Raw genomic sequence first — 27,733 nt, forward strand, 5'->3', positions numbered from 1 at the left:
AGTTTATAGGTGTATTTGCTAGGCAGTTAGTGGGAGCCCAAAAAGAGCATTCCCTGGACCTCCGAACTGGCTTGCAGCTTACAGCACCTTCTTGTATGTCCGCTCAACTAAAATTTTTAAGCCTCTATGCTTATATTTATACACATATGCCTTATAATAAAACTTTACTATCCGATAGTCTATCAAATATAAACACGTGCACTACAAAAGGCTGCTTTCCACTTACGCGTTTTTTTACGCGCGGTAAACTTTAAACGCTTCTAAATTTTTATTATTTAACACACGGGCCAACAAATGCATACTAAAATATGCGGAACTTTTACGTGCGAATGAAAAACGCGTAAGTGGATAGCAGCCCTAAGTCACCCCAAATTTTTTTATAGTGCCAGGTAACTGTCAGTCTATTGTTCGTTATTTCGATATTTTGAAAGCTTTTTAAGGCTCACTGGCTTTTACCGGCGCAATCAGGAAACTGAAGAAAGGCCTACGCATTGCAGACAACAGAAGAGGTATTTGTGCCAAAACATTGCGGAAAACTACATTAAGTTCTTGAGTCGAGACACCATTTTAAATGCAAATATCGTACGGTCCCAGAGACCGATGTGGTCCCCTCAAGGTAAACATCTTGGACAGGCCAGACGAGACCTCCTGTAAGATCGAATGGCCAACAACGAGTCACCTCTGTATTGGAGGCCCCCGAGACATAACCATCGTCTTTTTGGTCCGTGCAAAACCAGACAGAATCAATACTGTAAGTGTAACAGCTTACACACGGAGCCCAAGATATTTGGCCAACCATCATTGTGGATCAAAGTGGATCTTTGTGATGTATCATTGCCAATGGTAAACGACACAATATAAGACTGGTGGCAAGTTACACGACCAGTCTTATTTGTCAAACCATCTACAAATTCTAAAGTTTTTTTTACATGTTTTAAGTTTTTAATCATGATGTTTGTTTTCGTATCATTCTACCGCATGCATGTCGTTTAGATCAGATTCAGGTCATTCCACTATGCTGATAGACAACAGGCAACTCGCAGATAAAGTTGTACACAATAGCATAATCTTGGAAATTCACAGGGTGAATTCACAATCAACTCAATCCAAACTCAAACTACTCGGTGCCTGAGCTAACTTTTAGTAATCTATAAGACTAAAAATAGTGTACACTGAACTTAATACGATAGTGTGCGAGATAGTGTGTGTGAGTGACAACTGCCAACCCAACACGTGTGTAATGGCATACTCCGGAATCAATTTTGAAAGGAGATGAAAAGTCGATGATCAATATAGGATTGTTATTTATAATTTGGATGTTAGTCAAAATCCAAGGTCAGCGTATGTCGTGTGTCGGCCGGAAATTGTTACACGGCCCTCCTAACTACCGTAACCACCTACGCATAATTGTGGCCAAGGATAGCAAACGTTCCGTTCTACTCCGTTATATCACTCATCACAAAGAGGAAAACAACCTTTTTACTTGATTGTTGTATTTACCACAGGAAATACGAAAAAATATATAATCTCGGAAGAGGATGTCCGTTTAGGCGAGAGTAACCACAATTTTCTATGACAACATTGTTATTTCACTACGTCACTTCACAGCCCAATGCGGTCGGTCGCATCCAGTTTTATTCAGGGTTTTTTTAGATCGCTTTGCCCGCCGCTGTGCGTGCTTTAAATAAAGTCACGTGATTTATTTCGTCGCGGATGATTGGTCGCTTGCGTTGTGGCTGTGTTTTGTCTCGCATCGTGGCTAACCGGCTAGCATAAAAACAATTTTATTTTGTATTCTATTTTGATGGTTTTGTACGATTTTATTCACATTTTTACGTATAATGCCACTTTTGGTGTGTAGTCTCATCTGCCCTTGAATATGGTAAGCAAAAGAACCGTGTTACTGTCACGAAAATCGAACATTGGCCTTGCATAGTTTTCATATAAATGACAACTGTCGGCGTCCAACACTGTCTCGATCGTAGTTGTGTTAAATGTGCTGTGAAATCTGATAACTGTAAATAAAAGGTACAATAAAGGCTTCTATGCATACTCCTTTTATCCAGGTTGACGTTTTGACGGAACAGGAGTCAGAATTGCTTGAAGCGTACGATAGGTAGGTAACTATGAAATTGACCCTATTAGTATTGAAATTTACAACTTGCCATATTGCCAAGCGAGAAGCATTTTTGCATAAAATATCATCTTACCCTTTGGGGATTTGCTATGGCTTTTTCACACAATATTCTGCACTAATTACTATTTTATAGCCGCCTATTCGGCTTTCTACGACTGACAGAAACGATATGTGAAAACCTCGATATTACACATAAATCTCTTCTTTCAAAGGTATGGTAACAAAAAATACGATACCGTATGTTTATATTTTCCAAGTATTATATTAAATATGTTTAGGAATTTGATTATTATGTCATCTGCTATTGATTTTTACATAAAATGAAGAGTTTCCTGGTTCATTTTTACATTTATTTTTATAGTGAAACCCTTTGTTTATGTTTTGTACTTATGTTTAAAGGCTATACGACACTACGATAGCACGCTGATCAAAGAGGGTACTCAGGCCAACCCAAATATCTACTGTAAACTTGGCCATTTCCACTTGCTCCTTGAGGACTATGTAAAAGGTAAATACGGACAGATCACCATAAGTTACCGCGTGCATTGAAGAAATCCTGCCAAATTTGTCAGTGATCGGTGTTTATGTCGAAGAACCATTGAACCGTATTAATTTGCCATATCCGACACTAATCGGCTTTTCGCATTTCTACGCGATTATATATCTGAAATGTCGAGGATATGAATCGCAATAGAAATATAATATAAGCAAAATCATGAAATTTACAAATACTCAGATCTACTTCTATCCATACACACCCACGTAAAGGTTAGGATGCGTGTGTTCTCAGACATTTTTACCTGGAACAAATAAATCTCAGAATTCACTACATTACACATATGCTTTTGCCATATGAAGTATCAATTTACACTATATTTTTGTAACTGTTGTGGATATAATTTATGTTTTAAAATCAGGTAAATAGGGGATTCCCTTAAATTGTGAAATCCAATTTGATATTCAACACCTACAAAAAACCTGCAGATTTTTGAATATCTTCTGTTTTCAAGTTAATTGCCCCCATTTTTAGGATTCACCACTTTCCACTCATTTTTCATGCAATTTATTCAATACTTTTGTATTATGAAATATCATACCAACTCATAGCAAGACAGCAATTTAAGCTGCCTTGGGTCCTGACAGTGAGACCTGACTGGCAATGAATAGAGATTTTTAAATGCAAATATCAATCAACAAGGTCAGGACAAGAAAGCTGATATAGAATATGTAGAATGAAGCAGCTGTTTATATATTAACATTTGTTTTGCAAGCTATGTAACATTATTGTTGTATCAGGCAGACTATTGTCAGACACTGTGCTAGTCCCAGAAAGAAAAAGTGGATTTCTAAATAAATGTATAATAATTCATCTTTTCTAATCAAGGTTCAATGCAAATTAGCAAACATGAGCATTAAGTTGGAATACAACATGCTCTATGGGTGCACACATTGCGTACCTAGCTCTTATGTACAAGGTTGGGTTCAAGACAAATTTTAAGAGTAAATTTTCTTTTCTTCAGCACTTTCGGCATATCAGAAGTTTTTTAGTATACAAGGGGATTATTGGAAGGTAAGTAACTAGACTGTGGTAAAGTGCAAAACATGTCCCAGTCAATAACCAGCAGCTACATAATGGAGTATTATAAAGATTACAATCTAGTAATCAGGTGGTCACTTAATCCAACAAATAGTGTTTTATAACTTTGCTTGCTAATGCACATTTTTCTTCTTATGTTGCCCAACTATTGTTTTCCTTGATATGTGCTTAGTTACTAAATGTCTACATTAACTAGTTTGCTTTCCTTATGCTATTGTGTTTTTGTAATCATAAATGTGTTTCCAGTCAATCAATATGACTGGCGTCGGTGAGTATACGAATTGCAGCCATTTTGGCGGGCAATGATATCGTTGAGACGCGGTTGCTTTCTGTGACGTCGCCTGCATGAAGAAAGTGAAGAAAAAAACACCTGGCAACTTCGCAAATTCCTCGAAACTTCGAGTATTTCGACTTCGAACATTCGTGTCTAGGAATTTTGCATAATTTTAGCTGCTGATCGGTCAGCGTAGTTGGCATGACGCCACTATTTATTTTAAATTCTCCTCTACCTGATGGTTTGAGATAATAGAAATTCGAAATCGGAAATCGTTTTTCGCCAAAATAGAAAGTAATACATTTACTGTATGCTGCAAGGTCTGAAAGCATGTTTACATTTTTCTTGGCAGGACGCGCCATTTTTGTATGGATTAGGAATAGTTTATTTTCATTATGGTGCTTATATGTGGTAAGTATTTTAAAAGAGCTAGTTTAGTCAGGAAGACGAAGAAAAACCGTCAGAAAATTATCTGCGCTGACAGTACATTGCCAGGACAGACCTGTATTCTCCTATGATTTGATTTTATTATCTATATTTAGAAAGATGGGAATCAATTAAAAAATTAGATTTATCGCCGATAATTTTTCCACACTCTGTCCTACCTCGTTCTCTGTCGCTTTGAATTAGAACGGGCGGAGAATAATGGGAAGACGAAGACTGTTCTTCTTATCATGCATCACCAATATTTTATTTAGGCCGACAAAGGTTGTTTACACCCACGTTTTGCTTTATGTGATTTTTAGGACGATAAAAGCTTTTCAACAAGTACTGTACGTAGATCCTGGATTTAGTCGTTCAAATGAGATCCATCTAAAATTAGGAATGATGTTTAAGATGCAGGGAAACTATGACGCTAGTATGAAGGTGAGTTTTTCAAATTTTATTCACAGCTCTAACTAATGGAAGATGTTCATGTTTAAACTTTATTTCCGCTTTGATTACAAGCCTAATCAAACTTGCAATATTGTGCATAGCAGTATGGCAATATGATGACTTCGTTCCAACCCCAGTACAATATCTTCTCATTAGGCATAATTTAAATTTTTTCAGCACTTTCACCAAGCCCTACTTGATTCACACCCATGTTCGTTATCGAAATTTGAAAGTAAGTCAGCAAGTATTTTTATACCTCTCATCTGCGTCTATATAGCTCATAATGCATGCCTGTGGTTTTACAAATATCCGTGTTTCCTGAAATCACAAGAATATTTTCTACGTGTTTGTAATATTTATTTGTTTCAGTTCAATTTCACATCGGTCATTTGTACGAGATGCAAAACAAGTGTCAAAACGCACGCGAGACTTATGAAGCTGTTGCTCAGAGTGAAAATGTGACGAACGATGTGAAGAGTAATGTTTATAAGCAGCTTGGTAAGCAATAACACCACACTGGACATCTGAACGAACACCTTCAGAGCTCAAATGAACGGCGAAATATCTTCACAAGCATTTTTTGCTTTATATATATACTGCAGTCATTGCACGTTGACCAGCCATTATTTTGAGAGTTGACCCTGACCATGCACGTATGGTATAAACTCAATCCGGCAGAAGTTTCTTAGTGTGTCAATCATGAAAACTTTACTATGGTATAGAATGTGTTTTATCAAATATCCGACATTTTAAATGCTGTATATGTATCGAACTTTAGGTTGGATGTTTTACACAAAGGAGCAACTTGGCGACAAACAGACACGATTGCAAGTTGCAGTACAGTATCTTCAAAAGGCCATTGAAAGCGATAACACCAGCGGTGCATCATGGTATTTGTTGGGCAGGTACGATCATATATATATAGTTAGACGTCTTTTCAACAGACGAAGCGTGAGAATGTCCGGATTGTAAAATATTGTTTTTCTCCCTCAATGTTGTTTAGATGTCATGCAGTTCAAGGGAAGGTTCACGATGCATTCACTGCTTACAGACATGCGATTGACAAGTCAGATGCCAGTGCTGACACGTGGTGCTCTATTGGGTAGGTTAAATACAGCATATTTCATTTAGACGTTGGTACACGAAGTTGAACTTCTAGTATAGTGAGGATTGTTTAAGGCGCGGGTCCGGCCCGCTTAATATTGCTCCTGATCTTTGCTCAAATCATTCCTGCTCTCAGCAATTTCAAATAACCCGTTATGTTTACAGCCTTCTAAAGATCGATCATTTCTTCGTTGTCCCGCAACTAAACTCGACTAACAACAATTTTACATTCAGTATTAGATGATCATCTAATTACTAACCATCTAATGTGGAAATTGCCGTAAACCAAACTAGGAGAAAATAATTTGAAATGTTTCGGCTTTGTATTTAGGGTGTTATATCAACAACAGAATCAACCAATGGACGCACTACAGGCGTATATTTGTGCTGTACAACTTGATCCATATCACGCGGCATCATGGACTGATTTGGGTATCTTGTACGAAGCGTGTGGTCAGCCTTTGTAAGTTTACTATTTTTCTCTTAACTTTCCTCGAATGATTAAATGTGTGAAATATGAAATGAAACAACTGCATGGAAGCTTGAATTAGTGGTAACTTAGTATAGTTTCAACCGGATTCTATACTTTAAATGCGTGTATTTTGTGCCCCTTTCCTCTTCTATTAGGAAAGTGTGACTGGAATTAATATAATATTTAACCATTTCAGAGATGCAGTAAAATGTTATAATGCAGCAAAACGTTGTGGTAAGTAGGAAAGTGTATTTATGGTTCAATAAGCAACTTGACCAGTCGACAAATTAGAAAACGGAAAAAATCCGTAATTTTATTCAAAACAATGTTTTCTGATGGAGTTACCGCTTTATTTAAGTCCTGTATAGACCTATAATCCTTCCAATTGCTGAATAATGTTTTGAACTATACATTCAGTCCATCCTGTCTAATCCTGTGTTATCTGCGGTATGTTTTATTTCATTAGGAGCTTCTAGTCCGGCGTTAGATGCTAGAATCAAACTGATTCAAGCTCAAGCAGATCTGTCACCAAACATGAATCCACAAACAAAGTATGATTTATCTTTGCTTCCTAAAATGAAGTTTGTTGGAAGATTTGCTAATTTTCAATTCTGTCGTTAGGAGCTTGCCTTTGATTGAAGAAGCGTGGAAAATGCCCATACCTGCGGAATTGACTTCGAGAACTAAGAGTGCAAAAGTAAGACATAAGATGGATGTACTTAGGCACTTTACTTTTACGTCTCCTAGCACTTTCAGTAGTGGTATTCTGTAATATTTTGTTTGTTGTTTAGCAGTCTCAACCACAACTTGCACCACCAGTTCAACATTCGTCGGCACCGTCTACCTCACAACAGGCGCAGCAACTAACGCTTCAAGCACAACAACAGCAAGGAACACAGCAGCAACAACAACAACAACAACAACAACAACATCCCACAGTATCACAACAACAACAAGCCCACCCGGCGGTGCAACATCAACTTGCTCTTTCACAACCAAACCAACAACCACAGCCTAATCAGCACCCGCAAATTCAGCAAACCGTTTATACATCAAACCATCAGCAACAACAAAGCCATCAACATCCATCGTTCAACATGGGAGGCGTACCTCAAAGCACCTCACCATTCCTACATCCGGCTTCTACGGTTCAGTTCCAAAATGGTTCATCGCGTTTACCTAGTACAAGCAATCAAACACCTCCGGTAACCTCGCGTTGTCGAAACGAACAATACACAATGCCGCCCATAAGTATGCACTATCAGTCACACGCAAACACCACCGATCTACAACACCCTATGCAAAATTTCTCACACCCAGTACACACATTACCCGTATCTAGCACGCAATCCCGCAATTTTACATCAGCCCCACAACAAACTCCCCTACCCCTAAACACAAGCATGCAATCAAATTTCACAACTTCACAAGCATCCTCGGCGCCTCCAATTGTACAAAGTTCTTCTACGGTAACCACAGCGTCGAACATTCCACCATCTTTAGTGAATTTTCAAGTTGATCCGGACACAGGGTTGCCATTAAGCATCATAAATCTTCAAAATGGTGGTATGCTCAAGTCCACACCAACACCTCCTGTACCTCAACCAGTGTCAGAAAGCATCGCAACACCCAGTGGTATGCTCCTGACATCACGGGACCCTGTGTTATCCTCGGGTCCATTAATGAGCGAACCAGCGATTTCAAACACACCGACACAGCCTTTATCAGTGAATGTCTTAACATCTTCAACTGCGAGTGTTAGTAGTCCGCCCTTAATATCACCGTCTCTTATGTCGCCTGGATTGTTATCTCCATCGAGGCATTACTCGTTGCTATCGCCTTCCGAACTCAAAAAGACCAGTCAACAAGGTACCGGCTTGAGCGCACTCGGGAGTGTTAAAGTTAGTTTGTTGTTGGAACCTGGTGCCTTGCCGCAACCACCAGCTCTACCTCAGACCCCTTGTCCTCGCGAGAAGTTGTCACCACCAACACCTAGCATTCGTGTAAGTATAACTCTTTTTGTAACTGGTATAATATATTCGTATAGCCAGGTGGGAATGTAATGCAGGACTATGTGTACTAAAATGAGCCAAGTTAACGTTTTTAGGTCAATAAGAGCCAAGTTAACGTTTTTAGGTTTATAAGATGAAACTTTTCCTCGGTTATGGCTAAACGAAATTGTACCATTTAACATGATTGAACCAACAAACATCATATTCCAACTTCATGAAATGCGTGTCGAAAGAAACCAGGGGGGGGTGGATTTGAGCCTGTCTTAATTCATTTCGTAAGAAAGCTAAACCATAAATTCTGATATCACACCATTGCTCTCGCAGGTCGAAACTAAATCTGAAGCATATTCAACTGAGCTACAAAACCTATGTCTTTCTCCATCCCAACCAATCACAGTTATAAGAGGACTCGATAAAGCGCTTGGCATAGGTAAGAAAACCCATATTTGTCGTTGGTTCGAGTATCGTAGATGAATGTTTTATGTTTAACTTCTCGGTAAATAGAGAGATTTGCGTGTACTTTTCGTTACCGAATTGTTTTTAGATCTCAGTTTATTCTCAACAAAAGCTTTGCTGGATGCTCATGCCGACCACGAAGTTGAAGTTCGAACACAAGTTAGTAGTTTGTTTACCATCCTTTTTCTTTTTATCACTATTTCAAAATATGACCATAACGACAACAAAGCTTTTTATCTATTCGTTTTACATTTATGGCGGTGAGACGGATATCTATTTATTAGCTAGCTCTGTATGAAATGTCGCGTGATCGATCTTTTTTCCGATCAATCGTGCGACTTTTACATTCAACGTCATTACCCGATCCTATCGGTGTTGGGAGATCGTCCTGCACTAGGGAGTTAAAGTTGCGTCTGAAAAAGAAAGCCCAGACTTCTGCTATTTTAGGATGCATATACGCGGGAGCTGTGGTGTAATTTTTATGTAATAAAGCTGTAATTCATGTGATATTTTCTCTCAGCTTTTCCTGTACTAATTTCTTCATTCCATATCTTTCATATAATTTCATATTTTTTCAACACAATTTAGAAACAGCAGCTGTCAGACGAGAATATTGACGACGAAGGACGAAAGGTTTGGCTTTGTGAAAGTAGCAGGTACATTATGCCTTGAGTCTATGTAGCTTTGTGAATTTCTGTTTTTTATATGGTCGTATACAGCGGCAACTAATTTTTACACTCGCTAATAATTTGTAAAGTATCGAATTGTTCAATTAAATTATTTAATATTTTTAGGTCTTATTCCACTATTGCTAAATACGCTCAGTACCAGGCTACGACCTTTCAAGAGTCTTTTGAGGTTTGTGATTATTTTATTTGATGTTTGTCAAAGTAAGTCAAAGTGCTTCACCTAATAATAATCAAGGCACACAAAGACTTGAATCTTTTATATATTTAATAATTCCATATATTTTTGTCTATATAAACCACTTCGATTAATTAGCTTTTTAGGGGATTGTTAGCTGCAATTAGGGGGATATTTTGGCGTTTATTAATTATCGCCATGTAATTTACTTTTTAAACACACAGAACATTTTGTATACATGATTCCACCCCTAAAGTAGACCCCATTCCCCAAATTCACTGGAAACCAATTTATTGAGGTGGTAAGTGGTACGTATTGGAACCCCAACTCATTTAAGTTATATAAACAGGTTCTATGCAATCCGTATTTTTTTGTACACAATGGTAATTTTTTGCGTTACTGCATGTATATCACTTTGGGGGCTGAATTTTTTTGAACGCAACTACATGAGTAATTTTCTTTATTTGAAGCAGGAAGATCAAGAACGTAGTTTGTCAGATAGTGATTCATCGTCATCTGGTCATAAAAGGTAAAGTCCGCCTGATTTAATATTTTCACGTACGTACATTCTTAAAACATATTCATAACGTAGTAGCTTTACTACAGTTGAGTTTTACAATTCGATGCCGGTATCATAAGAGCGAGGGTTTAGACAAAAATTGTCTCTTAAATACGACAGAGATGAGAGATGGCCTTGTTCAATTCGACTTTTTGTAGCAAGTATGATCCGTGCATGTTGTTTAGACTATCATCTATTGCAAATTGACCTTCCTATTTTCTGAACTGATAGGAAAAAACGAGGAACACGAAAAATTATAAAGTTTGGAACCAACTGCGATCTATCCGATGAAAAGAAGTAAGACATATACATATGATTTATATTTCTGACGCGGTATAAAAGCAAGTGTTGATGACATACTTTTCTCTGTATATCAATGTGAACACTGAGTGTGCTCTCCATAATAAGTATGTTTTCAAATATCTCTTTCAGATGGAAAGCTCAATTTCTTGAACTTAATAAACTACCGCCGTTTTTGAGAGTAAGTGTAATGGTACGATTTTATGTTTTGTCTCTTCTACTATCGTTATAGTGGTGAACATTTAAAGATAGATGGCTGCTAAAGCATGTATGCAGGGCTGTTTCTGTACCAGAATCAAGTTGGAAAGCCATCGTCATATGCAAGTGCACCACCGCTAAAGTGATATTCGCGACGATCTTGCCACCTCTAATGACGTTTCTAATTCACTCTAGGTCTTTTCACCTGGCAACATGCTTAGTCATGTCGATCACGTTATCTTAGGGATGAATTCAGTTCAGTTATACATGAAGATTCCAGGATGCCGTACTCCAGGTACAGTGAACGACAAATACATTGTACTAAACGAGAAATGAAGAATGCATGTTTTGCATGGTGATTTCCGTTCTTATGGATCGTGAGCCAATCACCTTGCACATCAAGAGCGAGGCTCTCAGGTCAAACCACATTCGTGACATGATTGTCGAAGGGGCCTATCGCATTCACTGTGTTCGCTCGTAGAGAGGGTGCTGAGCGGGAACGGATAGCGCATTCATGATAAAACCATATCGTATTCCAAATTCGTGGATGTGTACAGCTTTGTACTGAAAGGTTCTTGTTTATTGCAGGCCATCAAGAAAACTTGAACTTCAGTTCCGTTAATATCAATATTGGTCCCGGAGATTGTGAGTGGTTTGGTGTGCCTTATGAATATTGGGGAGCTGTTCACAACTTTTGTGAAAGGTTTGTAGTTTTAAACTTACCTTTTACCTGTCTGTTTGCCCGTAATGCATTGTGTGGCGGTTGTATCGATCGAAAATTGTATGAATGAGTTATATTCTTGATTACTATAAACCATATTTCCCGGACTAAAATGTGAAAAAAACATATAAGGTGATAATATACTTTATGTTATGGTTAGGCGTAATTACGTTTTTTGCCTGGTCCTGCATGGTATGAGTTAAATCCGGGTAAAAAACTAAAAAAGTACAGTGTATTCCCCCCTGCATATATCAATGACACTGTTATATTATTTTATTAATTGTTGTTTATGCTATATTGTTTCAGGAATAATGTTGATTTCTTAATGGGTGAGTTATTTTTATATATCTTGACTGCCCGAACACCACTTTCACACTTCTTTTTCCTACATAAGCACGCATGCGTCTATTTCATAAACTTATAAAAGAGTCATAACTGAACAAGCCACGAATGTTAATTGCCGCCATAAAGGCCCTTAGCGGTAATGAAGTCATTTATACCAGTTCTCGCTGGTCAACAGTTAACGTTTCTTGAATTAACATATATTTGATATCATACGTAGGATCTTGGTGGCCAATTCTTGAGGATTTGTTTGAAGAACGGGTTCCAGTGTACAGGTTCATTCAAAAACCTGGTGACTTAGTATGGGTGAATGCTGGTACAGTGCACTGGGTTCAGGCTGTTGTAAGTGGGATTATTACGAGAAAGTATAATTATACGCAATAAAAGTGTCACAATGACTATAGGGTGTCAGGTCTATAATATAGGTTGTCAAACTCACACCATGACAGTGGTGGATCCAGGGTAAGGCAGAATAAAATACCATAGCTTAAAATCGCGGCCGCATTGGTACAATTTGGTAAAAATTAAGCCGTGTAATTTATTCTGCCTCTCCTAGATCCGCCACTTCACCGTCACTTAAAACCTTGCTAATATGTTTGTACTTAGAAATTTGTTTTTGTGTATGAGTTAGCCACACCCGCTGCCAAACTTATTTCTTGGGTGTTCGCTCTGTCACGGGCGAATAAGAAACACACCCTGTTGTCCAAAACATAGTGTTAAAGACACAGTTGAAAATGGAAAGTGCAAAACATTTCCAGTTGTGTTTCCAGTCAACAAGATTTTACTACCCTGCTAACAAAAGTATATTGTAATCTTTAGGGATGGTGTAACAATGTCGCTTGGAACGTTGGACCCTTAACAGGTACTTGAACAATTTTTTCTAATACAGATGCGCGAGTTGCTTGTAAACAAAAATAGTAAAAATGACTCACCTTTTTTAAATATCAACTTTAGTCAGTTTTGATTATTTAGACTAGGTTACATATTACGTATCAAAACTCGTATAATATGTCATTTCTTTTATTGTCAGAATTTCAGTACAACATGGCCGTCGAAAGATACGAGTGGAATAAACTGCAAGGTAAATACGCATGTATTGTTGATCTTTTTCCATAATATTCAACAAAGTCGCTAGAATTAGTACGGTATTTTTGCAATTGCTGCTCATGTGATTTATACTATTACATCAAACATGAATAATAGAAAAATAGTGTCGTGCTGCTATATAGTCTTGTTACATTCATGCACACAGTGAACTCTATGTGAACTGGATTCATAAGTCGGCCGCCCTCTTTGAAGCCGAAAGCCAATTTGAAGCCGGGTACCAGTGCCAATTCTTTTCTATTGTTTTTGTCTTCATAGTCGACGATCGCGCCGACAAAAACAATAGAAAGAGACTGGATCCATTTCGGCTTCAAATTGGCTTCAAAGATGGCGGCGAAATAACCATCAGTTATCATTCCAGGGTTTATAGAGTTCACTAGATTCACATGTAACCATGCTAAGTATAAATTAACAACACCTTGTATAAATTTTTCTGTTCTTATGCAGGAAATCGATCTATTGTTCCTATGATTTTATTAACGTGGAATTTAGCCCGAAATATCAAAATTTCGGAAAAGAAACTCTACGAGCACATGAGGTATGATAGTAGTTGTCGAATAATTTTAAGGGTTCTTTTAGAGAATCTACAAAAATACTTCTGATGTCCTTTAAAAACAATTTTTGTATATGTACGCATGCTCTATAAAAGGACTAAAAGGCTTAGGGACATTCGCTGAATGATTTCCAAAGTTATATTGGATTTATAAAGATATAGATATAGTTACATTCGACAATTTATATTCGATTATTATATATAGACAAGTGTTGGCGCGAGTGTTGAAATACTGTCAGGTGACATTGGACTGCTTGAAAGAAGCTGGTGTGACAGTGACATTACAAAGACGAGGTGAACACGAAGCTGCCCATTATTGCAGTGTATGCGAGGTAAATATAACACGAACCGTAGCATGTCATGTAAGCGCATGTCAAGAAAATCTTACAATGGCAACGTAAAATATACAGCATGATAAAGTGCAATTCCTTATTTCATTTATTTCGTCCGTTTGCCCTGGCGTGTACACACATACTTCCCTAATTGAAAAGCCCGCCGTCGCGCCCCTGTATAAAACAATAACTGCAGTCTTTTCCTTAATTCACAAAATTTTGAGTCATGTGACGTGAATCTATCCTGCCAACCAGTTTCAAGACGGCCATTTTTATTTGTCACTGTTTAGACTGAAGTGTTCAATATTCTATTCGTGACAAACAATAAGAAACACCAGGTCCACTGTCAGGATTGCGCAAGAAAGACAAGCGATGTTCTTCAAGGCTTTGTAGTCCTACAGCAGGTTTGTCTGTTCTTTATACTATAAATCACTATGACACTATTCTGTTTACCTGTTTAAAAAAAAAGAAAGTACTGTGTATTGAGTTTTATCAAAACGAGCCTGGTGAGATTATACCGCAGTTACACAGTATAGGGAATAAACCGTAGGACCAATCAAGTAGCTAGGAAATGCCTATAGAAAAGATTTATTAGTGATTCAAGGGCCTGATGCCAGGCTACAGAGTAAACTACACATACAAAATTGCGCAAATCTTCAGGACTATAATAAGGTTAGCATTTCGCAGCGGTGGTAAACAATTCAGACTGGAGGTGATAAACAAAAGACAAATCTACTTACATGCATCTGCCAACTTTTTTTTCATTGTTGTTTTTAGTTTCCTATGGAAGAATTATATAAAACGTACAATGACTTCAGGTTATTCCAGGTAGGCTTCCTTTTCTTACTTTGTTCCTGTATTCACGATATAGGCGAAGAAATATACGCTTTTTGTCGTACTTATTTAATTACTTATATACAATAAAGTTGCTGCTTTTTCCCTCTATAGCATTCTTCGGCAAGTGTAATTCAACCATAGTGCAAGTGTTGGTTTTCAGAGCCTTAGAAGTGTACAGTTTGTTGTTTGTCGTGAGGATAGTGTTGAGGAGAATTACGAACATTTTGTTATATAGTAGGGTTTATTTTCCTAGTTGACTTTGTACCGCAGTACATAATTATGTAGATAGTGATTTTCGAAATTATAACGGCGGTGATTGTATGCTAATGACCAATCCACCGATGACCACTGACAAAATTTTAATTACGGTCAAACTAGTCGTTTCTACTAATTTAGACTATAATCCTGATACCCCAGACTAGTGATATTTATACCATAATTTCTCACGACGGTTAACCTTGATATACTTAACGTTATACAAGCACATATTTTACATTGTTAAACACACTTTTTATTCAATAAGTTCTCTGTCATTTTAAACTTACTCAGAAGCCGCAGTAGTTTCAACCTCGTACCCAAGTTCATATCGTTGGACCTCGGTACGTAACTTGTAGTACTTGAGCTCTCGGTATCAACAGCATGAACGATATTAAAACGATAAAAATTGTTGGCATCAACAGCATATCATAACCAGAACACATGCAGCATTGACGATACTCTTATCATAACCATTGACAATATACCTTTAAAACCGCACACTGATATATAATCACTTCATCCCCGTGTATGATCTGTGCTGTAAACATTTTAAATATGTAAGTACATTGTGATTGCAAAATTTTCTACATTACCAGTTCTCCATACACACTTTGTAAATCTTATTTAAAAGAACGATTGGAATTGAATGATTGAAAGTAGGAAGTAAATAAATGTTGTAAAATTAAGTTGATTAAAGTTTGAAGTGAACATTCTGATTAGCTTTCATGTTAACAGTCACGAGAAGGGGGCGTGCTTCCAATAGTGCTATTATACTCATCGCACTTTATGTTCTGTGTGCAATACGTATGTCTGTTATATATAGTCTATCTCTGTGTTCAAATCAAAGAGCGCGCATGCAGGGGAAACACGCCTAATTCCTCATTTCTTTAAATGTCTTTAAACAACGCTGTCATGGGACCACAAATTATGCATAGCTTTTGTCTCGCGTGTGGAGTTTCTTTCTTTTGCAAGTGTGTCCTCGAGCTGGCCGCGTCGGGTAAATCGTAAACTCCCTATTAGCTGAGCTATAGACTTCACGAGGCGGTTAGCTCAGCAGTTACTCTCGTGTGCAAATAGTTTTTCGTGAGGAATTCGCCTCGAGAGGCAAGTTTCTTACCTATAATCCTGATTTTGTGTGTTGTTAAATCATGCATTACAGCCATTTGTGTATGGTCAGCCAATAAGGAGTTGACCAATGGTAACCTTGGAAGTTGGACCAGGTGTGGTCCTAATTTGAAATTCAAATTTAGCCCGCAACTGTGATTTTGAAGTGTCGTTCAACGAAGCAAGAGCACATTGGAAACTTGGTTTATAGAATTCTCCTGATATGGCTTTGCTTGTTTGAAGCAGAAAAAGGTAAATGTTATACATATGCTGTGTTTTGTGTGAAATTCTTTGCTCTAACGTTTGAGATCTGGTGTTGAGTTTGTCCGTTTCAATATCCTCGCTTAATCTTGCTTATTCTGTGTCAGTTTTCTACAAAACCCTACAATGTCATAAAGTTTTATTCATCGGTGATATGATCACGTTGATCTTAACTCATAGCTAGAAAAAATCGGCAAGATAACGTAAAATCTGTTTAGCGGCCGTGAAGACAGCGCCAAGTGTGTCCATCTTAATGGGCCTAGTCGATACGTCGCATTTTAGTCGCGCGGGGAATGCAATTCAAACAATAGATCATGAGATTTATTGTTTAAATTGCATCCGACGCGACGAAAATGCGACGGTATAAACTAGGTCTAAATGGCTTTTTTACCTACCATCATTGACATCTTTTCAATTTTAGCTTTTGGAACATATCTCTAACCAAAGCCATTTTCCCGGGCAAGCCTTTACCACATTTAATATCAACTAAATGACGACAGGTAACTACCACTAATCGCCTTTAATATAAGTCTTTTCAAATTTCATCATGCTCATATCCTTTTTTTACTGGGACTTCATCGGATACTAAAATATATAATTTCACAGTTCTGTGTGAAATATAGTTATAAAAATTTAAAATCGAGAGGGCAGAAAAATTCTTTCATATATAGCTGAATAAATAACTTTGTTTTAAGGATTAAAGTGCATTATAATAATTATTATCATTTATTTTTAACACGTAATGGTAAATGTCTACACGAGTAAGTCTAAGTTGCTTCGTCGTCAGAGTTCTTCTGTTTGTCTGCGCTGTTCAAATCTAGTGAGGCTTCAGATCGTATTTCAGGAAAAACGGTGAATATAAGCAGTTCAAATGTCAACTGAAAAGAAAAGGAATAACAATTTGTAATGAAATTTCCTCTTGATCTAACGTCGCATAATTTCATTTTTATTACAAAAAGCTTACATAAGCCAAATGCTTGTTGGTTCGGATATCTTGAAAAGCCTCAAACATCTTATAACGAGAGAAAATATATTAAAATCTTCAAAATAGTACAAATATATGAAATTCCCAAACAAGGAATGAATTTTTATGTCAAGCGCATTTTTCATATTTAGTTCCAGTGTTTGTATTGTATAGAAGTAATTCTTTCAAATATTCAACATTTATCGACTGCATCAGTTTGATACCTTTATTATTCCAGGCTTGCAATTTCTTTTGCCTACCAAGTTCTGAAGAACCTCTGCAACATATATATAAACTGAATGTCAAGTTGCATCATAGTTGAATTAATACGAGAAATAATACTTTTATACACTGACAAGACCTGGAGTCATTTCCAAAAGTTTTTCTTTTACTTTTCGCCTTGTTTTTATTTTCTCCTAGAATAATAAGACAGGCCATTATTAAATTCACCTAAAAAAACATCCAGAGAGGGAGAGATTGTCGGGGAATTGAGGCTCCGATGTTACAGAAGAAAACGTGTTCGGTTCAACAGTCTAAGTAACACTGTTGGTCTCTCAAAATTTGCGCAGATATTTGATCAAAATATAGCCATCCTTTTCTCTGTACGTACTTATAAAACGTTCCCAGTAACAGCTTTTTTTAACCGGTCAAACCCATATTCACAAGAAACACCGGTTGCACTTACATTTAGCGTTCCAGTCATGCATAATATTACAATAGTGAAATGAATAATTTGAAATGGAACAAAAGTAAAAACTGTTTTCTAGCCTATACAAAGTATAAAATTTTAGTGTTTCATTTCTAACACAGCAAGAACGTGATGAGGACGTTCATCAAGCGCTCGATTTACAACGTTTGATATCTTAGCTATACCTGATAGAATAGCGTAAGAGTTGTCAGATAAAAAAAATTAGCAGAAATGGCGGGCTTAGCACCTTTAATCAACACTATGATATAGGGACTGTAAAAACTCCCATATTATGTAGTTATAAAACTTACAGCATCAGTTCGTATAGGGGCAGCAGCAGCAAGCTTGCCTTGAGGCCACATGACGTCACAAAACGACTGAATGTAGTAAACAATCATTGGTTCAGATACGACCCATTCAACCAACACTCTGATTTCCCTGCAAATAACAAGTCAAAGCAAAATAGTACAATAATAGCATAATAAAGTGAGGTGGAAGACGGGCTAATTAAAGCAATCCTTCGCTGACACAGACCTGTTGATCGTTCTACCAAATGTAACTTGTACAAAGGCAATCAAAGTACGACGAAGCCACTTGAAAACTATTAAATGTATAAAGATACAAACATCCTTGGAATATATTTTATCATTGCCTTTGCAAGCGAGCGTTCGCCTAATGTTTCTATAAGTATACCAGAAAATATTATGTATACAAGATAACTATAGTGAAAAGATTTACTTTGAACCTATCTCACACAGATGTCAAATACATATCTCATCGGGTGTTACATTGTTATACAGACCAGTAGCATTTTTCCACTTTTCTAGACGAAGTAACATTGTGATAAAGTTTACATCAATAATCAAGTCTCGGTAGTGGTATTGCGGTTATTTTTTTGCAATTTTCCCGCCACTGCATGCATACCTTAGCGTATTATGAGATAACTTGGTCCATACACGGATACTAAAGGATACTAACCTCCCTTTAATTCAAAAACCTCGCTTGTGAGAGCATAAAGTGGCTCGGCTATTGAATCTTTTCTATCCCCAGGTTCAGGTCTGGTGGAAAGATAATGCATGATGGTTTATTCACGTCAAAAGAAATCGATATAATACGAAATATTCCGGCATTATTATAATAAAATTAATTTTGTGTTTGGTTGATCAAAATCATTGATCAAAGTGGTCGCGGAAGATCGTTAAGTGGGGGGGGGGGGTTGGTATATCTACGTTTTTCACAATAGTTTCTTTTGAACTTGATTGTTTTTATAGTCTGTTAACACGACTATGAAGTTCGTGACTATGAAGTTCGAAACATGACTATGAAGTCGATATAGTTTATCACACCATGCAGGGTATTTGGTAGAACTATACCTAAGTTCACTATATTATCATCTCTGATTCCTTTATTTTTAAAATGTTGCACTTCGCATTATTGCTATACTCAGGGACGTAGCCAGGGGAGGAGTCTTGGAAGCGGCATTTTTGCTAATATATTATACCAACTTCGAAATGAATTAATTTAATTAAGAATCTACTTAGTCTTTCAAATATGTTTTATTTTGTTCTGACTCGTCCAAAATCTTTAAAATAGTCAAGATGTTATTCCGTTACAAGAAAAAGCAAAAATTATAAGAGTAACCCACCCATCTTCTTCTGATGGTTCCTAAAAATAAGACCAATACGTTGTTGGAAAGGAATTGTTTCAAGAAATTATGAATTCATTTATTTATTTATTCGGGGAATGATATGCATGCCATGTGACATAGGTCTAAATTTCACCCTTTACCTCGTCCAGATCATCAGTAAAATTGAAATCAATAGGTAGGCTAAAATAATAACAAAACAGGAATTAGAAGAAAGATTCTACCACAACGGATTGTAAATAAAGTGGGGATAATTTTGATGTATAAAGTATATTGGTGTTCGATAATCTTCGATTCCAATGCAAATATCTGCTTTCATACACGCGCAGTCTGACTACACACAATTGCACAGATACCTTTTTAACACGGATTTCAATGAAAACCCAGACTTCTTCTCGACTGGTCTAAAGTCAACGGTCAGCAGTTAGTACACACTTTTAAAAATTCACAGCTAGTATATCAGAGCCATGCCCGCCGCACAGTTATTCACGTGCGCGGATGGTTTTCGGGCTGAGCTAACAGCCTCGTGAGGTCGTTAGCTCAGCTGATAGCTCTCGTGTGCGGCGGGCTTTAGAGATTAAGATGCTGTCACTTACGGCGAAAGCTCCTTTGTGTTTTCACTTGGGGTCAAGAATTGATACAGTTCTTCATTTAAACAGAGCGATTCATCTTCTAATAGCGTCTGTATGATGTTAAGGAAAATTTATAGGGTACAGTATATAGACGTGTCTCGGCAGGGTTCGCCGTTAAAAGGTCTCACCTGAACATACTCTTCTAACATAGACTTGGACTTCATTAAAAATTCCTCGTCAAATGTTTTAAACCATTTTTTACTAGGTAAAGGAAGCTCTTTTTTGAGACGACCACAACACTAAACGCAACAAGAAGAAACTTTATTGATTCTATCAATCCTTAATAATTACTATTATGGAATAATACACAATAATGGCAAGCAATATGAACTCTAAAACCTTTCCAACCATACCTCCTTCAGTTTCGAGTGGAGGTTTTGAAAATCCTTAATCGTTTTAGCGACAATCCATCCCTTTGTTTCCGACGACGGTTCATTATCGCCATGAAGAGATTTGCGATGAACCATCAAAATATAAACAGGCAATGGTTTGTCTTTAGTTTCTTCTATCTACAAACATGCAGTATAACATATTACACGCGATACATGCGTTTTAAACAGCTTCGGAATGAAGTCGGTTTAGGTCAAATCACTCAAATGCATAGCAGCAGGGCATATGCAGTCCTGTTTCTTGTCCAGACTTTGAACATCACAAACTTACTGAAGCACTCTGAATTACTACCCTCCAATTTCCAATGTTATCACACCACATCTCTAGAATACAATGAACACCGGTTACTTACACGGGTTTTTGAAAAGTTTTTTATCTCTCTTCCAGATTCCAGATCGGTGGATCAAACACGATAATCACACATGTGTTATTATCATGAATAATCGCATATGTGTTATTATCGCTTTTCAAAATGGTGGATTCGTCAATAAAACACTGCATATTATATAATAATATATATATATATATATATATATATATATATATATATATATATATATATATATATATATATATATACAATTTCTTTTATGTTAAGAGGTTCTTTATATATTTCATTTATGTTAAGAGGTTCTTTATTATGTTTTTTTTACGGCTATAATGTTTTAATTATCAGTGTTTGGTCTAGATCATTCTTACCAGCACGTTCCATTCGTGCTTCTAAATCACATTTCTCCTTTTTAAGAGCATCGATTTCCGTCTCAAGTCGTTTTCCCTATAACATACGTCGAAAAAGCCATTAATTTGTCACGACCATGTCAACGACCATGCATGCACGAAATTGGAAGAATGAATACTTAATAATTTAGCCGCGTCGTCGTCCTGTAGGTTGTCGTCTAGATCTCTGCCGTGCATGGGGAAAACTGTTTTTCTCAGTATTAGCACTTGCCGTATAGTCCGTAGTCATCTTACTTCAGACTCACCTCGATATGCATGTCATGTAATCTCTTCACCAATTCAACTTGCTGAGTCTAAAAACAACATTATGACTATATTAGCATACTTTAAAGTATTTTAGTATACTGCATAGCACAGCATACTTTTAGTATACTGTTAGCATACTTTAAAATGAAAGATATTGAAGTTGCTTTTCAATACTTCTTACGATATATCCACAAGGGTAATAAGAGAAAGAATAAAAAAGCCATTAAAGACATACAGGAACATTATCTATCCAACAATGAATTGAAGAAACTATTATAACAATATATATAGTAGTATGCACGTAACATGATGCTATTATATCAACGTATTATGAAATCTTGGTCGAGTGAACGCAGAAAAAACAAAACATGCATGTACATGATATTGCGAAGTGAATACAAAATCTTTTTCATTATACCTTTGATGCAAGTTTTTGATCCAAAATTGAGAGCTGTTTTATGATGTATTCATTTCTGTCTTCTATTGAATTCGTTTTTTCCCCTATAGTGGAAGAGAGACTAAAAGACTGAACACTACTGGGAAATTCAAATACTGGGTTGACCTGAAAATCCTACTTGAGGAAGACATGTTGGACGTGAATGTCGAGCTGATGTTAGTAGCAACATACAATACTAAATACTTGTTTGGAAAAGGTTTGCGCATGTTGAAAAACATCCAGATATTTTAATGAAGAATGGGAATACCCAGAGCACTTCACTTAGATAGGAAGCTTGAGAGAAAGTTTTACTCGTTTCTACAAGACGCTACACTATTGAAGAACGAGTGGAAATCAGCAATGTTAGTTTGTTACTCACCTTCAGACACTTGCTGCTTCTAAAGAGAGAAAGTACGTATTATATAATATCACGAGCTCGTGAACAATTTCTTAAATTTCCTTTGTGTTGTATCGGAAAGTAAGGTCACCCACCTGTTGGTCAAAACTTTCGGTACCATCACGCCAGTTTAATAGCATAAGATCCTGGTCTCCCTGGACAGATTCTAATGCGGACTCCAGCACGCAGATATACTGCACATATTCTTCAGAAATCACAAATTTGTGATAATACTTTTCATCCATTTTCAGATAGATTTGGATTTGAGCTTCAAAAAATGCGCTATCATCGTCACCATCACTCAAATACGATTCCATTTTTCGAACAAGCGCGGAGTCAACGCGCACGGATTGCTGTGCAGAAGGCACAATGTAGATGTTATAAATTTCCTTTGCACTGTCGTAAACTTTGTCTGGTTTAACTTTCTTAAGTTGTTTCATGTTTTCAGCAGCCATCCAAAACCTAAAGGAACAGTATTTCTTAGCCAATCTCTCCCCTTTTTGCCATGAAAGTTATTTTGTTACCTAGGGGCAGTACTTAGCTTATTAGTGATTTTCACACCAGATTTTTTAGAGTATTTTTAAAGCATAGTTTTTTTTCCTAATTTTTGGTTCTGTATCTGCTCTCACAGAAGTTAAAAAAATTACTATGAGGTCGATAGTACAATCAAGTCCTAGGTTTATAAGCAATACTACTACTGTTAGTAACTACCTTAACATATGATCAGCTCCGTTGTGTTGAAGAAACTGCATGAAATAGCTTCTTGCTAAGCTATTATCAATAATCTCAGAATACATCAATATCTTTTTTTGTCTGGCTTGTTTCTTGTTTCGGGATGACAAACTCCCATCATCCCTCTTCGCATCTCCAGAACTTTGGTCAGTGTAATCTGGTCCACCAAGCATCTTGATTCTCTTTTCACACTGTGCCTTAGCAACAGTACATTGGTTGATGTATCTTTTAAGATTACGAGCACGAAGCAGCTCACCTTTATCATTTGCCTGCCCTTGACCAGCCTGATCAACATGTAATCCTTTGAGGTTGTGAATGCTGGTAGCTTGCATAATTTCTGCAATAATGTGGTATCTAAAAATATGAAAAGCCTAATAATTTATCAAACCATAAAAAATAATCCATGTTCAAAGACAAGGCAATAATGACCCAAGCGATTGGCAAGCAATTCGCTAACATCTAGGTGAATGGTGAAGACAGTTTGTGTAAAGCAAGAAAGCAATTGTATTATCGAACTGTTGTATTATGATGCTTTGCAATACTTATTAGGGATATATATGTATGAGTATTTAGCTCAACTGATACACATTTCTGGTTAAATATCACAATAACATTGAAGTATGGTCTCATGTCATTGCTTGGCCCTAATTTACCAAGATTAAAACAATTTTTTACACTGAGCTCCACAATCTCAGTTGTACAGTAATAAGTCATTCACCAACATTGAATGTTCTGTTTTAACTTGCCATCCAAAGTGGCAGAAGCTAGGCTATGAATACAAGCTGATATACCCTGTTAGATGCTTTTACACTATGTTCGATAATTGAACATTGCGTAAAATTATTATTACCTTATCTGTTTGACATGTTCAATATCTTGGCTAGTATTAATCAGCCTTATAAATTCTTCATATGTCTCTGCATAGGCATAATCCTTCTTATGAGATTCAGATAGTTTCTCTTTTGATTCTAGATACCATAACAATGTTTGATTAATATAATCTGGATCACATAACCTCTCAAACATTGGTTGAAAGACTGTGTATGCCAAAATTTCACGAAGTAAGAGTCTTAAGGGGGCTGAATTTGAATTGTTTTTAGAGAGAAGTGCATACAACACAGCCTCTGAGGCTGTGCGTAGATATTCAAGTTCTGCAGAATTACTTGACAAGCATGGATGCAGCACAAATGGCTTTGCTGTTCCAGGATATCTTCTTTGATCTGACAACCTGAGATCCTGAAAATGACTACATAATAAATTAACCAAATCACTTGACAGAAATTTCACCATGTCAACATGTTGCAATTTTGATACAAAACAGTGTGTAATGTCCCACAATTCTTTAGTAAGCATATCTTTGAAAGCATGTTCATCCTTGCCTAAAGTCCCAAACCAAGACAGGCAAAAGTCTCTAATAAACAGGTCAAACACTTCTTGAATTTCCTTGTCTATTGTGTTTGTCACTACAGTTGTGTGTTTATACGGAACATGGAACTGTGTCCGTGTGATTTTGTCCATAAATTCAGACATCTTTTGTACATTTCGTGGCTTTTCTGGTACGTTCGCCTTTCTATATTTGCTGTTTCTTAAAACCAAAACAAATCCACATATTACTCCGCCAATACAGGCCATGAATATTCGAATGACAGGGATGGCAGAGGAGCCAAAAATTCCATAAAATTGCAAACCTATAATGGCCAACGCTACTATCAACAGGCTCATAATGTAGATATTTATTTCCATAATGTTTTTGGACTATTTTTAAGCAAAATAACTATAAACAAACATCACTTTTACTTTTTCTCTCCAAGGCTGCACGTCAAATCATTGTCCAAATACCGTCCAAGTTTTGCCAAAAAATACCGGAAAAAAATACAACAAATGAAAAGAAAATGGCGGAGGTTTTGCAAGAAAAGGATGGAAGCAGTTTCATTCCACTAAGAAAGAAAGCAAAGTTTGGCGGCATTGAGAGCAACTATGTTCACTCTGTGTATGAAAAAAGTTTTAAGGGTGACGAGATGTCTGAATTAGATGCAGAAAGATTTCGTTGGTACAACGGAATTGAAGTAAAAGGTATCGCTGGCGGTTCAGAGGCTGACTATTAAATATCTGTATTACTTAATGAATAGACATTACCATCATTCGATTGAATATCACAATTCACAATCAAGCGATAACGATTACGTATAACAATCAAATTAATTCATTTTCCAATCAGGGTCTTATAAAAACTTGATGTAAATGTTTTTCTTATTTAAGGTGTTGATTGTCCACCTCCAATTAGGAGTTTCTCAGACCTTCATCTTGATACTTCTGTCACAAATTACCTCAGGGAGGCCAATTTTTTAAATCCAACACCAATTCAAATGCAGTCTTTGAGTTGCACATTGAATGGGAGAGATGTCATTGGCCTTGCTGAAACTGGCTCAGGGAAAACATTAGCATATACTTTACCATTAGTAATCTGGTTGAAAGAAGAACCACCTAAGATGCATGGCGAGTCCCCTGTAGCACTAATTGTTGTTCCAACTCGAGAGTTAATGCAGCAAATATTTATAAATGTGAAAAACCTTTTAAATAGTATTTGTGTGCAGCCATGCATGACATCACCAGAGGTTTCAGGGATAAGTACAACAATGCGATACAAAGCATCAGCTATTTGTGGAGGTGTGTCAGCCAAGTCCCAAATCGAAGAGATAAAGGCAGGGGTAGATGTTGTAGTTGCAACACCAGGTCGATTGCTTGATTTATGTGAACGTGGTGTACTTTCATTATTGAGTATAAAGTATTTTGTGTTGGACGAAGTTGACAGGATGCTTGGAATGGGTCTGGAAGAGCAATTAAGAAAAGTTGTTGCATTTGTAACGGCTAAGAACAAACCTTGCCAAACGCTATTATTTTCTGCGACACTACCTGAATCACTAGAACGTCTTGCAAGGTCTGCTGTAGTGAATCCTGTCGAAATCCAAGTAGGTGCAACAGAAGTGACGGCTCCAAATATCAAACATCGGGTTATGTTCTTACATACCTATGAAAAACCTAACAGAATATTAGAAATTCTTCGTCAGACTGAATTCCCACCTGTTATAGTGTTCACGTCCTCTATACAAACCGTCGACTTCGTTGTTCGTCATTTGAGAAAAGAACAATTTCATGTGGCAGGCCTGCACTCGGAGAAGAGTCAGAACTATAGATTCAGATTGATGAGCGGGTTTAAAGATGGCAAAGTGGATGTACTTGTTGCAACCGACCTGGCGTCGCGTGGCCTTGATATTCCCGAGGTGACGCACGTGGTTAATTATGATATGCCAGATACTATCGAGGATTACATTCATCGATGTGGTCGCACAGGAAGGATGTCGAAATGCGGACTGGCAACTTCTTTCTTAACTTTAGATTGTAAGATAGCAGCTGAACTGAGAGATTTGTTAGAATCCTTGGAACAACCGCTACCGAAGGAGTTGGAAAACGTGAAGGACTTTGGAAAGAATGTTGTGCGAACAGAATTTGGTGATAGAAGCATCTCATAATGTACCCTTTAAGATCAAACAAGCAGCAAGTAGTGACAGTTTTAACTTGTGAAACGTGAAAAAGAGGAACACGTGGATTAATCACATGATTGTCGATTCATGTAGATATATTACGTCGTAATATTTATGTTGAACTACTTGAAATTAATCAAAGTATTTAATTCTGTGTCAAAAACGTTTCGCTTTGATTTTATTTCACGTAATTAGTCAGATCCAAGCGTGGTGATTACTGATTACCGCCGTTTCTCTGTAAAATGCGGAGAATCTCTACCGTAAAAGCAATTTCACGCATATTCGGAAAATAAACGAAAAAAATGAGTTTGCTTTTAAGTAAGAATATAAAGACTATTTTAAGTACGTGGTCTAGTTACTGTTTGATATTCTCGACTTTCGACTCTTCTCTGTTTTCAGGGTGCTTGGCAACTTTTGTAGCTTCACATACACTATCTAATAACAATCTAATAAAACTTCACACAGTCTAATAAAAACTACCACTGTTGCAGGTTACAAAATTTCGACTGTCTTACACAAAAAAATAGCATCTACATCGATAAACAAGAGAACTACACTTATAGAAATTTTATGCGACGTTCGGCTGAAAATATTGAACTATAAAGTACACACAACAGCTACTATTAGTAACCAAATCTTACGCCCGTATTCTAAAAGCTTACTCACACTCAACTCATTGAGTGGGATATCTTAATCTTCTCATGGCGTTTACATAGCGGTATTTCCAGTCGAATAGAGGCATGATCTTCAGTTTTTTACCTTAAATCTTTCCACCTATTCAGAAATAACTTTCTCATTGAGCAGCAATAGCAAAATTTCTAAGTCACACTCAATGAGTGCGAGTGTGAGTGAGCTTTTTGAATACAGCCGTTATTCTTAAATGATTATACTTAGTATACCTAAATGATTATACTTCTCTGACTAAATCAAGTTATAAATTATATCAGTGAATACTTCGATTA

At 36.9% G+C, this 27,733-nt stretch overlaps 3 protein-coding genes across 5 annotated transcripts; 2 read left to right on the top strand and 1 right to left on the bottom strand.

Annotated features, from left to right (window-relative positions):
- The first annotated feature begins 1,726 nt into the window (after positions 1-1,726).
- LOC114524716 (lysine-specific demethylase 6A-like) lies at positions 1,727-15,694 on the top strand. 3 transcript variants are annotated; one of them, XM_028545878.1, is made up of 34 exons: positions 1,727-1,882; positions 2,067-2,116; positions 2,271-2,349; positions 2,537-2,645; positions 3,658-3,707; positions 4,361-4,419; positions 4,755-4,875; positions 5,062-5,116; positions 5,254-5,382; positions 5,663-5,789; positions 5,888-5,986; positions 6,320-6,451; positions 6,657-6,694; positions 6,927-7,011; positions 7,082-7,157; positions 7,252-8,463; positions 8,797-8,902; positions 9,017-9,087; positions 9,517-9,584; positions 9,723-9,786; positions 10,263-10,321; positions 10,583-10,648; positions 10,784-10,832; positions 11,045-11,144; positions 11,438-11,552; positions 11,877-11,899; positions 12,133-12,254; positions 12,732-12,774; positions 12,943-12,993; positions 13,464-13,554; positions 13,775-13,901; positions 14,192-14,305; positions 14,679-14,729; positions 14,850-15,694. In XM_028545878.1, exons 1-34 carry the CDS (start codon positions 1,880-1,882, stop codon positions 14,877-14,879), a joined length of 3,774 nt encoding a protein of 1,257 aa, XP_028401679.1. In that variant the 5' UTR covers positions 1,727-1,879; the 3' UTR covers positions 14,880-15,694. The 3 variants fall into 3 exon arrangements, with proteins under 3 accessions (XP_028401679.1, XP_028401680.1, XP_028401681.1); XM_028545879.1 differs by having other exon boundaries at positions 10,266-10,321; XM_028545880.1 differs by having other exon boundaries at positions 7,255-8,463.
- A 573-nt stretch (positions 15,695-16,267) lies between these two features.
- LOC114524811 (ATP-dependent RNA helicase DBP2-like) lies at positions 16,268-27,672 on the top strand. The gene is made up of 5 exons (XM_028545997.1): positions 16,268-16,352; positions 16,783-16,861; positions 22,172-22,276; positions 25,041-25,302; positions 25,489-27,672. The coding sequence occupies exons 4-5, from the start codon at positions 25,122-25,124 to the stop codon at positions 26,757-26,759; spliced, it is 1,452 nt and encodes a 483-aa protein (XP_028401798.1). The 5' UTR covers positions 16,268-16,352; positions 16,783-16,861; positions 22,172-22,276; positions 25,041-25,121; the 3' UTR covers positions 26,760-27,672.
- Positions 16,935-25,064, bottom strand: LOC114524810 (sorting nexin-25-like). Its single transcript, XM_028545996.1, has 21 exons — positions 24,080-25,064; positions 23,209-23,583; positions 22,593-22,959; positions 22,480-22,498; positions 22,083-22,165; positions 21,664-21,711; positions 21,380-21,455; positions 20,951-21,003; positions 20,644-20,799; positions 20,419-20,529; positions 20,255-20,340; positions 20,015-20,062; positions 19,802-19,841; positions 19,659-19,678; positions 18,992-19,071; positions 18,548-18,614; positions 18,325-18,451; positions 17,687-17,741; positions 17,550-17,602; positions 17,326-17,373; positions 16,935-17,239 (listed from the first exon to the last, which is right to left on the bottom strand). The coding sequence occupies exons 1-21, from the start codon at positions 24,970-24,972 to the stop codon at positions 17,129-17,131; spliced, it is 2,916 nt and encodes a 971-aa protein (XP_028401797.1). The 5' UTR covers positions 24,973-25,064; the 3' UTR covers positions 16,935-17,128.
- Positions 27,673-27,733: the final 61 nt, after the last annotated feature.

The sequence above is a fragment of the Dendronephthya gigantea genome, unplaced genomic scaffold (genome assembly GCF_004324835.1).
Source record: "Dendronephthya gigantea isolate DGI-Jeju-01 unplaced genomic scaffold, DenGig_1.0 000032F, whole genome shotgun sequence".
NCBI lineage: Eukaryota > Metazoa > Cnidaria > Anthozoa > Malacalcyonacea > Nephtheidae > Dendronephthya > Dendronephthya gigantea.

What these genes read in the sequence shown, in the direction of transcription:
- LOC114524716 (XM_028545878.1), top strand. An exon ending in GACACGTGGTGCTCTATTGG is followed by an intron (nt 5,987 to 6,319) that starts GTAGGTTAAATA and finishes CTTTGTATTTAG; the next exon opens with GGTGTTATATCAACAACAGA. An exon ending in TCCAGGATGCCGTACTCCAG is followed by an intron (nt 11,145 to 11,437) that starts GTACAGTGAACG and finishes TGTTTATTGCAG; the next exon opens with GCCATCAAGAAAACTTGAAC.
- LOC114524811 (XM_028545997.1), top strand. Translation starts at nt 25,122, where the DNA reads ATGGCGGAGGTTTTGCAAGAAAAGGATGGAAGCAGTTTCATTCCACTA. An exon ending in CAACGGAATTGAAGTAAAAG is followed by an intron (nt 25,303 to 25,488) that starts GTATCGCTGGCG and finishes TTCTTATTTAAG; the next exon opens with GTGTTGATTGTCCACCTCCA.
- LOC114524810 (XM_028545996.1), bottom strand. Translation starts at nt 24,972, where the DNA reads ATGGAAATAAATATCTACATTATGAGCCTGTTGATAGTAGCGTTGGCC. An exon ending in TACATGACATGCATATCGAG is followed by an intron (nt 21,456 to 21,663) that starts GTGAGTCTGAAG and finishes CGTATGTTATAG; the next exon opens with GGAAAACGACTTGAGACGGA. An exon ending in TAGTAATTCAGAGTGCTTCA is followed by an intron (nt 20,800 to 20,950) that starts GTAAGTTTGTGA and finishes GCATGTTTGTAG; the next exon opens with ATAGAAGAAACTAAAGACAA.